The 10,939-nt window shown below is 62.5% G+C and overlaps 1 protein-coding gene across 1 annotated transcript; it reads left to right on the top strand.

Moving 5' to 3' along the window:
* Positions 1-834: 834 nt before the first annotated feature.
* Positions 835-5,516, top strand: MNX1 (motor neuron and pancreas homeobox 1). The gene is made up of 3 exons (XM_060305292.1): positions 835-1,531; positions 4,408-4,568; positions 5,154-5,516. Exons 1-3 carry the CDS (start codon positions 835-837, stop codon positions 5,514-5,516), a joined length of 1,221 nt encoding a protein of 406 aa, XP_060161275.1.
* The last annotated feature ends 5,423 nt before the right edge of the window (positions 5,517-10,939 follow it).

The following is a 10,939-nucleotide window of genomic DNA, read 5'->3' on the forward strand; positions in this document are numbered from 1 at the left end:
GCGCAGGGCTTGGGGACCAGAACGGTCTTCGCTGAGCTGCCTGCACTGAGCAGAGCGGCTCGACCTGGAAGCAGCGTGGGCTCTCCTTGCAGAAGTGGACACACTCAAGCGCCGGCGAGGAGGAGGGAGAGGACGCACGCTGCTGGCTCTAGGTGACACGAACTCAGACCCGGACAGCGTGTGTCGCGAGCTGGACTCCGGCCGGGGGGCCCACACGGACCCCGGGGGTTGCCAGCCCCCGCCGCCCGCTCAGCGGCCGCAGGAGGGCGAGCAGGCACCCCAGGTTGCGCCTCGGAGTCTTCCAACCCCTGTCTCGGTCCCCGCCCCGCCTTCGCGGTTCGGCACCCTGGGCTGTTTAGGACCCCGCGGCGCAGGGGCGGGGCGGCGGGCGACCGGGACGGTGACAGGTGCGCCACTCGGCCAATGGCGGGGCCTGAGCCCCTCCCCAAGCCCCCGCCGAGCGCGCCAATCGGCGGCCGCGCTGCGCTTCAAGTGCGCGGAGGGGCGCGGGTCCCCAGCCCCGCGCCAGCGGCCTCGGCGCGGTCGCCTGCGGGCTGCAGCGCTGAGCCGGGCTCTCGGCCCCGGCGCGCCGAGCACTCGCGTGGGAGTTTGTGCGAGAGCGAGTGAACGCGGCCCGGGGCGGGGCCCGCACGGAGGAGGCGCCCGGACCATGGTCACCCTCGGCTGAGTTTCCGGCGGCGACTTTGATTACTGGCAAATAATCATAACAATACCGAGCCCCGGGGCTGGCCGCCGCCACGGAAAGACTCCGCGGGCCGGCACGCGGCCGCGCCACGCACCTCCCCGCGCTGATCGCCAACCCCTAACGAGCCGATGGAAAAATCCAAAAATTTCCGCATCGACGCGCTGCTGGCCGTGGACCCCCCGCGAGCGGCCTCCGCGCAGACCGCGCCGCTGGCCCTGGTCACGTCGCTCGCGGCCGCCGCAGCTGGCCCCGGGGGCGGCGGCGGCGGCGGCGGCGGGGCGAGCGGCGGCTGCAGCCCCGCGTCCTCGGAGCCGCCCGCGGCGCCCGCCGACCGCCTGCGCGCCGAGAGCCCGTCGCCACCGCGCCTGCTGGCCGCGCACTGCGCGCTGCTGCCCAAACCGGGCTTCCTGGGCGCCGGCGGCGCGGGCGGCGGGGCGGGCGGAGGCGGAGGCGGGCCCGGGGGGCCCCACCACCACGCGCACCCCGGCGCCGCCGCCGCCGCTGCCGCTGCAGCTGCCGCCGCCGCCGCCGCCGCGGGGGGTCTGGCGCTGGGGCTGCACCCGGGGGGCGCGCAGGGCGGCGCGGGCCTCCCGGCGCAGGCGGCGCTCTACGGCCACCCGGTCTACGGCTACTCGGCGGCGGCGGCGGCGGCCGCGCTGGCCGGGCAGCACCCGGCGCTCTCCTACTCGTACCCGCAGGTGCAGGGCGCGCACCCCGCGCACCCCGCCGACCCCATCAAGCTGGGCGCCGGCACCTTTCAGTTGGACCAGTGGCTGCGGGCGTCCACCGCGGGCATGATCCTGCCCAAGATGCCGGACTTTAACTGTGAGTACTGCGCAGCCCCCGAGCCTGCGGAGGGAGGAGGAAACGGGGGAGGGGAGTGCTGGCAGAAGGTTCTCTCGTGCGTCCTCCTCCACCTGGCACCTCCTTCTGCTGGTTCTCTGCTCCGAGCGAGCTGTGGGAGCGCCGCGAGGCCGCCTCGGCTCTGCCCGGGGCCTCGGAGGACTCGCGCGGGCTGCGCGATGTGGGATTGTTAGCGAATGATTAAAATACCCACGCGCGGACCTTGCTTCGCTTCCTCTCTTAATGGGAAGGGGCAGCTGGAGGTGTGAGACTAAAACCTAATGATTAACCGGCAGGCTAGAGGAGAAGGAAGTGGTGGGGGAAGGCGAGCCGAGGAGCGCCCTGGAGTCAGGTGTGCCTGGGAATCGGGGGCCACCGAAACCAGGGGTTTATCCTCAGGGAAACGGACGTGACTTCGGTCCCGCATTCTGGGTTCTGGAGAGAACCCCTGTCCCTCCCAGGAGAGGGAGCGCTCCCAGAGTTAGCGAAGGAGAAATGAGTTTCAAGAGGCTCAGGGACGTAAGGCAGGGGCCCCGGGCGACCTCCTGGCCCTTTGCGGGGCTCTGCCCGCCTCTGGAAGGGCGCTGGGTCCGGGGTGCGATGCCCAGGAGGCGGGTGGCCTGACTTGAACAGAGAGATGGCACGCTCCGGAAGGCCGAGAGATGCGCCCTCCTTCAGGGGCTCTAAGCTGCAGGTGCCCGCCTCCGAATTCAGGGCGCCCAGCACAGCGCGCACCCTCCCCAAGACCGCAGCGCGGGAGGGCTGGCCATCTCCAACCCGAGAGCCGCCCAGCTGTGGGCGACGTGCTCGCCACCCAGGCGGGACACCTGGCCGAGGCCTGGGCCTCTCTCTCTCGGGCTTTCCTGGCGCGCGCGGGCGGGCGGGCGGGCGCGCGGGAGTGGAGCTCCAGAGATTCTGGATCTCAGGTCCGCTCGCTCCACCCGGGCACCACTCAGAGGAAGATGCTTGAGGCTTAACGATTTCAGCCGCCAAACACCCAAACAAAGAGACCCGATTGTTTCCGTCTGAATGGATTTGTTTAGACTGGGGAGACGCAGGCACGGGAAGGGAAAAAAAGCAAAAAAGAAAACAGAAATAAACACTTGCCAGAATTCAGATTCCTCTGCTAGAAGCTACGGTCGTGACTAAACAGAGAAAAGCCAGGATCCCAGGAGGCTGGAGAAGTCACAGCCGGGTGAGAAAATCCCAGCATGTGAGCTGTCTGCCCGTGGCCACCCCAGGCTGCTCCCGGCTCAGCTCCCAGAAGGCCCTAATGGCCACCCATCCCTTCCGTTGGAGTCACCCCTCCCGACCCCAGGCAAAGAAGAGGGCAAGCTTGCTCTCACTTCTGGGGCTTCAGGCATATCTGAGCTCCTGATCTGGGGTCAGCCAAACCCAAGGCACCCTTCCAGGCCTGGCCTCAGAGCCCAGCAAAGCCCTTCTGATGGAATGCCACCCCACGCATCTTTTATTGTGACCTGCATCTCCCAAAGCCTGGCAGGCTTAGTCTCCCACCGATGGCGGGGGGGGGCAGGCAGCGGTGATCTCCACACAGGCCTCCCCTGGGCTCTGGGTTCCCTGGCCACCCGGCTGTTTTCCCCGGCCTGCGTGGAGCCCAGGATTGCCCAGAAAACCGACTAAAGCCACATCCCTTTGCCAACACACTCAGTCCATCTCTTATTCCTAATCTCGACCCAGAGTGAGCTAATTAAAACCCAGCCAGCTTTAAGTTCAGAAAAAGAATCTGAACACCGAATCCTGAAGGGCAGTAACAGGTGACCATGCCAGAAGGGGCTCTGAGATCCCTCCTCTGGTCGCTGGAAACCTGTTTGGTTTCCTTTAATTGGTGTCTCAGCCATCAGATGGCATTTCCCAAATGGTCCCTTCAGAGCCAGTGTTTTAATTAAAGTTCTAATGTATTGTCAAGTTGGGAATTCGGGGCCTTGTTTAACTAAAGCGGGGGGCGTGGGCCTTCCCATAAAGCAAATTGCCCATCCCATGGGAGCCTGAGCTCCTCCTGCCGGGGGCTGGCCTCTTTTCTTTCCTTTCCTTTCTTTTATTGTCTAACACTTGTCAGGCTCCTGGGAAATCAAGGGAAGTCTCGCTTTGAGGTCATAAAATTCTCTGTGATGTAACCGTGTGAAATTATGTAAATAAAGCCCAGAGACCTCCTTGAACACGTAGAAAGCCGGATCCCCCTGTGCCTAGGCCTTTAATTTGCGTAATGAGAATTGTCCTGAAAGGCTTCCAATCTCCCAAGGCTCTGCCCCTCTGGACCCTGGGCAGGCGTTGTCAATAAAACATTTTACATGCGGGAGAGCCTCTGATGAATACACATATTTAGGACCAGAATTTGGTCCTTTTCTTCCCTTCCTTCCTTCCTTCCTTCCTTCCTCAGCTTTTCCCCTTTTCTCCTATTCCTTTTGTACCTCAGGAGGTGGCGGTGGGAATCCTGCACCACTTCTTCGCTGGGCAGGAAGAAGTAGGAAGTGATTCCGGTGGCCTGTGTGGATTGGGCCTGAGTTGGGGAAGGTGCCGGGAGGAGTGGGGAGGAGGGGGTCCCTGGGCCTCTGCTACTTGCCTTTCTGTCCACCTGCTTTCTACCAACGCCCACCCAGGTGGAGAGGACGTGCCTGGGTGATAGGCTCTCTTTAATCAGGACACCCGGGCCCCGCCTGGGATGAAAAGACTTGGTCCCTCTAAACCCAAACCGTCTGGGCCCACCTGGCTGAGGGGTCCTGGGCTCCAGGGCTTCCTTGGGGAGGGGCGCTGACACTAAAGAAAGAGCAGCGACCCTGCAGGGCCGGCGAGCAGCGGGCCGTGGACTGACCCGGGCTCACGAGCCTCTCCCACCGCAGCCCAGGCGCAGTCCAGCCTCCTGGGGAAGTGCCGCCGGCCACGCACCGCCTTCACCAGCCAGCAGCTGCTCGAGCTGGAGCATCAGTTCAAGCTGAACAAGTACCTGTCGCGGCCCAAACGCTTCGAGGTGGCCACCTCCCTGATGCTCACCGAAACCCAGGTGCGCCGCCGCGCCGCCCTCTGCGCGGCCTGGCCTCCCAGGGCCACTGCCGCCTCTGCTCTCTTGACCCTCGGCCTTCCTGGGCACCTGGAGCTGTGCCCATTTGACCTTTAGGGTGTGGATTAACATCCCAGCCAGGGTTCCCATCTGCCCCCAGGGTTCCTATACTGGCACCCAGAGGTCTGATACAGCTGGTTCTGTTGGGCCCAGGAATTTGCACCCCCCCATTCTGAAGCAGGTGGTCCCCAGGCCACATGAGAGAGATTTCACTCCAGAAAGAGAGGAGGGAGCATCTTGAGATTTACGGACAGGCACCCCAGCAGCCCTGGCCCTTCGCACACCTCGGTGCTGGGGTGGGAGGTAGGGGTCTTCGTCTGAGCTTCATCAGAGCCCCCAGCCGGTCTTTGGGTTTTGCGGACGCGCAGGGTGGGGAGCGCCGTCCCCCTGGAGCTTCCGAGTCCTCCAATGGGAGCCCCACGCCCGGGCCTGGTGATGGAGGCGCGCGCACGGCGGGTGCGGGTGCAGGAGCCCGGGGACTCGGCGGGGACGGAGGGGGCAGGTTTCTTACGCCGCTTGTGCCCGCAGGTGAAGATCTGGTTCCAGAACCGGCGGATGAAGTGGAAGCGCAGCAAAAAGGCCAAAGAGCAGGCAGCGCAGGAGGCCGAGAAGCAGAAGGGCGGCGCGGGCGCGGGCAAAGGCGGCGGCGCCGGGGACCAAGGCGACGAGGAGCTGCTGGGGCCGCCGGCGCCCGGGGACAAGGGCAGCGGACGCCGCCTGCGGGACTTGAGGGACAGTGACCCCGAGGAGGAGGAGGACGACGACGACGAGGACCATTTCCCCTACAGCAACGGCGCTAGCACGCACGCCGCCTCCTCTGACTGCTCCTCCGGGGCCGACTCGCCTGCCCCGCGGTCCGGCGGGCCCGGCCACCAGCCCCCGCCCCAGTAGAAGCCCCGCGGCCGGCGGGTGGCGGTCCGGCCTGGATGCTGCGACCCCTCCCATGCCCCCCAGGGCCGCCCCCCAGGCCCGCGAGCGGAGGCGGCCCGGCCGTGGCGGCTGCTGCCCTTGTGGGCCCCAGCAGCCGTCTGCTCTTCAAGGGACGGAAAGAGGGAGGCCCAGCAGGTTCAAACTTGATCTCTGGTTCTTTTTCGTTTAATTTGGTTTGCGCTGGGGGGAGGTGTTTCCGAGAAGAACTGAGCGCTCATCGGGGGAGGCTCCCGGTTCCCCTCCTGCCGAGTGGAGAAGGCGGAAACCTACAGTGTTAAACCACCTCCGAGACTTGAAACCTCTGGACACGCCGTTCTTCTGAGTGCTCAGAAAAGAAAAAATGTTTTGTGCTTATGTATCTTGGGGGGAGGGGGAGGGATTTATGCCATGAGCGTCCAAACTGCTGGAAGTCCCAAAACTGTATTGTCTTTATTTTTGTATATTGTATTTATAAATATATATATAAAGAAATGTCTACTTACGCATGCTAAATTATCATTTAGCTTCTCCCATCGCCCACGATGGAATGTAAAATAAATTGGTTTTTTTACTGGGTGAGAGCGCAAATCTTTTGAGGGGAGTTGTGAAAGCGGGGTTTACTATTTTTGTCGTTGAAATGATGGGCTGTATTCCTCAACTGACAGCAGAAGGTGAAAATCAGAATCGCGGGTGTCCGGACCGCCACCTCTCTGGGCCCCGAGGCCGGTGAGGAACTTGATTCCGGCTGCTGGGGAGTCGCAGGTACGAAGTGTCGGTAAAAATACCGAGGCCAGGTGTCAGCGCGCGTCCGCGTGCCGGCTCACATCTGTCCCGGATGCGAGGATCTCCAAGGAGTAACTTTGGACGCCATGTACTTATTTTCCTCTTTCTCTGAGGATCTTCTTGCATCGCCGGCGCTCCAGAAGCGGAAACACACTATTTGAATGTTTCAGAAAACAAGATCCAAACCACCAGACTTCACTGCTCTCTGGGGTCCGTGCGGCCCGGGGCGCTGCTCGCGCGCCCTTTCCGCATTGCCTCGCGTAGCGCGGCGCTTCTCCTTCTCGTCGGCCCTGGCGTCTCTCCCGAAAAACCTTCTCGGGCCGGCCAGGACTGGTTTTCCTGGATCTGGGCAAACGTCCGCGAGGACAGCACTGGGCGACTGGAGCGCTCCAGCCGGGCCGCGATGGCTGTGGGTTAATAAGGTTCGGCAGCGCGCGCCATCCATCACCCGGGCCGAGCCGGGCCTTCACCCTGTGCTGCACGCATGCCGGGCTCGCCCTCCGCGCGGCTCCCCTTCCCCCACCGCTGACGCGCGGGCCTCTCCTGGGCCTGGAGGAAATAGGTGAGCCAGGGACACTGCTTCTTCCTCCTTCCCTCGTGGCTTCCTCCTTCCTTCTGTTTTTCACTCTTTCTCACCAGCAACTGGGCCGGGGTGCGCCCCTCCCCCTCCCCTCCCCCTCCCCTCCTCTCCCCCCTCCCCCCTGCTCTCGCCCCCTCGTCTCCCCCTCCTCCCAGCTGATAAATGAGTTCAGATGGGCCTGGAGTTAAATTTGGGTGATTACCGCGCAGGCGAGCGGGGCCACTCCTCGACTTCAGGGCCAGGGTGAATTTAATATCCTCTCTGGCAGCTCATTATCACCCCGGGCTCCTTCCATAAAGTCCAACCTCAGCCAAGCCCGGGGGCGCGGCGCTGCTGGGAGCCTGGGCAGGAGCTGCTGTCGGGCGCGGGCGGCAGGGCGCGGGCCTGGCCGCCTCCGGGTCCAAAGGTGCTTTGGGGGGACGCGGACCTGGTTTGCAACTGGTGGGAGAGCCCCAGAGCCCGAGGAAAGGGGTGGGAAAATTAGAGAGAGGGGATGGGGAGGGGGAGAGGAGAAAGACAGATGCCTTTGGGGGTTGAAAAAAATCTGCAATCCGTGTGTATCTCGTTTTAATTTCTACCACATTGGGGAAGTTCAGCCTGAAGCCATCTCTGCCCCGGCTGGCTCCACATCTGAGGGTTATTCCCCGCCGTCCCCCTGCTCGGCTGGCCCAGCGTCAGCGCCCCTACCTCAACACTGGGCCCCCCGGGGACCGGCGGCGGCCGGGGAGGGGGTGTAGCGTCCGACCTGCAAGCTGGGGCGCCGCCGGCCTCGGCGGAGGGTCCGTCCCTCCACCCCAAGGTGCAGACCCTCCTGAACCCGGGAATCGTTCGCTCCCTCGGCGACAAGGGGCAGAGGCGCACTAAAGGAAGATAGAATGATTGTGACCCCCGCCCCCGTCCTCCAGCAGAGCGAGCCCGGGTTTGGTGCGGGGACTTGGCGGCCGGGAAGGCGGGACCCGCCCGCGGCCCCAGCGTCTCCAGCCAGCGGCTTAAGCGCGACGGAATTTATCTCGCTAATAAATTTAATGATCAATTCGTTCTTGTCACAGTAGCTCTTCCCCAAATCAATTATAGCAAATTTAAATATAATCACCGGCTCATCCTCACCCACTCCGGGCACAGCGAACAATTCATTCCGCATAATGAGCGGCCGCCAGCCCCGCCCCGCCCGCCCACCCGCGGTCCCCGCGCGGCGGGGAGGGAGCTCTGCCGCCTCGAGGACCGGGTTCCCAGGACCCGGAGCCAGGCCCACGCAGCCCAGCCCTGAGGGGGACGAAGCACTGTTTCCAGACCAGCCCAGGCTTGGCCCTCGGGCAGCGGCGCGGGCCTCCGGCGGTGAAGCCCCAGTGCCCGGCGGTCTCCCCGCTCTCCACCCGGCGGGGTGTGCCCTGCCGACCCGGCGGCGCCGGGACACCCAGACCCCAAAGCGAGGGCCGCGCCCAAAGCGGACCCGGCCCTCTGGGAACCCCGCCCGGCCCCCTGCCCACCCCGGGAGCCACCCTCGGCGCGGGTTCTCTTCACCTCAATGGGGGAGTCCTCCGTTCTCAGAAAGGGTACCTCGTCGTGTGCCAGGGTCTCCAGCATGTGCGAAGAAAATGTGGTTAAAGACCTTCCTGTGAGGAAGAGACCAATCTATCGGTGCCCTCCAGGCCACAGTCCAGGGATCACCTGCCCAGCCCTCGCAGAGCTCTGGCCCAGGGTCCGAGGGCCCTGACCAGACGCCTTAAGGCTTGGCGTCTGAAGAGTGCAGAAACGCCTAGAACGTAGACGAAATGGGCCTGTTCCTTTCGCGGTTGGCCTTCCTGCACCTTGTATCCAGGCGGAAGTCAGCCTGGAAAGATCCGCGGGAAAGACTCTCTATGACAGCAAAAGCAAAAACAGGCAAATGGGATTATGTCAACATTTAACACCCCTGCGCAGCAAAGGGAACAATCAACACGATGAAAGGCTACCTGGGAAGGGAGAAAGTATTTGCAACTCAAACATCTGATAAGGGATTAATATCTGAAATATATAAAGAACTACAATTCAACAACAACAAAAATCCATCCAGTTAAAAACAGGCAAAGGAATTGAATAGACATTTCTCTGGAGAAGACGTACAAATGGTCCACAAGCACATGAAAAGACCCTTAGCATCACTAACCATTAGGCAGATACAAATCACAACCACAATGAGCTAGCACCTCCCACCTATTAGGACAGCTGTTACGAAAACAAAAACAAAACAGAAGATAACAAGTGTGGGGACTGGAAAATAGTGCAGCCACTATGGAAAATAGTATGGAGGGTCCTCAAAACAAACAACAAAAACAATTACCATATGACCCAGCGACCCTACTTCCGGGTGTATATCCAAAAGAACTGAAAAGGAGCTGGAAGAGATATTTGCACAGCCATGCGCACTGCAGCATGCTTCACAATAAGCCAAAATGGGATACATACGTGCAAACAGTGGAATAGTATTCAGCCTTTAAAAAGAAGGAAATTCTGACACCTGCTACAACAGGGCTAAGCCTTGAGGACATAATGATCAGTGAAATAAGCAAGTCACAAAAAGACAAATGCTGCATAATTCTACTTACATGTGGCATCTAAAATAGTCAAATTCTTAGAGGCAGCACATAGAAGGGAGGTTGCCAGGGTCTGGGAGGAGGGGGAAAAGGGGAGATGTTTAATGGGGAGGGAGTTTCAGTTTTGCAAGGTGAAAAAATTCTAGAGAGCTGTTGCCCAACAATATGTATACAGTTAACGCTACTGTACTAGCCACTTAAAATGGCTAAGGTGATTAAAACGAGGACACACCTTCTTACCTTCCTCCCTCCATTCCTCCCTCCCTCCCCCTCCTCCGCTTCTTCCCTCTCCCCTTCCCTCCCCCCTCTCTCCCTCCCTCCTACTGAAAGGGCAGACTTGCTGTAGAACATCCAAATCCCGGGGAAGGCTTAGGAAGGGAGCATCTGGCCCCCAGGCCGCCGCGGGCCTGAGCGGGCGCGGAGTTTGCGGGTCAGACGCTGCCGCCCCTCGCGGTGTGGGGAGCCCGGCCCGCTCCGGGCTGGCTCGACGAGCACCTCCAGGTCTGCGGGTTAACTGACCCCTGCGGCCTCCCCTGCGCTCCCACGCCCCCGCCAGACCCCAGGCCGGGACCGCGCTCCGGGGGTGGCGGGCGCCGCGGGGAGGGGCCTGCGGGGGGGTTCCCGCAGGACGTGGGCGCCCCCCACCCCGTATCAAAGTCCTGCGGTGCCCTGTGTGTCCCTCAATAAAACTAATCCCTTTGGAGGAGTGACTCAACCGAGAACGCTGCAGTGTCCCAGACTACAAGGCAAATATGTTTTTCAGATTTGGTTTTTATGGTCGGATTAAAGTTTATTTTCCATAATAGAGCACCTAATAAAACTCATAAAGCCAGGTCGGGGCTCCAGCTGGTGGCCTCATTTAACACTTTCACTTCGTAAATCACTTTACGACGTGCCAGGTGTGTCCCAAACTGGACGCCAACGAGAACCAGACCCCCGCCGCCGTGCCCAGCACACACAGGCAGGCACACACACACACACACATACACACACACACACGCACACACGCGCGCGCACACGCACGCGCACGCAGGCACACATGCACACACGTCCCGCGGCTGGCCTCCGGGTCTGGGCCGGGGTCCGGCGGAGCGGGTCCCGGGCTGGCGGGTCACCCATCCAGGGTTCGCGGCCCGGCCCCCTCCCCTCCCGCACCCCGAGCCGGGGGGTGGGGGTGGGACCCTGGCGAGAAGGCGGGGTCCGGAGGCGGGCGGAGTGGGGTGTGGGGAGGGGTCTCCCGCGCTTCCCCCACCCGCCGGCCCCGCGCCGACCCTGCATTCCGCGGCCGCGCACCTGGCCGCCCCGAGTGTACACAAGGTGCCGGACAATGTGCGGCTCCCCGGGCCATTGTCCGCGGCGCTGGGCGGGACAAAGGTGCCCCCCGGCCAGCGGCCGCGGCGAGGGGCGGCGGCGCGGTTTACCCAGCTGGGGGAGGAACAAAGGGCCGCCGCCTTATCGCGGCCGGCGGG

The sequence above is a fragment of the Globicephala melas genome, chromosome 9 (genome assembly GCF_963455315.2).
Source record: "Globicephala melas chromosome 9, mGloMel1.2, whole genome shotgun sequence".
NCBI lineage: Eukaryota > Metazoa > Chordata > Mammalia > Artiodactyla > Delphinidae > Globicephala > Globicephala melas.

Coding starts and splice junctions, on each gene's coding strand:
- MNX1 (XM_060305292.1), top strand. CDS start 835: ATGGAAAAATCCAAAAATTTCCGCATCGACGCGCTGCTGGCCGTGGAC. Junction 1,532..4,407: donor CAAGATGCCGGACTTTAACT/GTGAGTACTGCG, acceptor CTCCCACCGCAG/CCCAGGCGCAGTCCAGCCTC. Junction 4,569..5,153: donor TGATGCTCACCGAAACCCAG/GTGCGCCGCCGC, acceptor TTGTGCCCGCAG/GTGAAGATCTGGTTCCAGAA.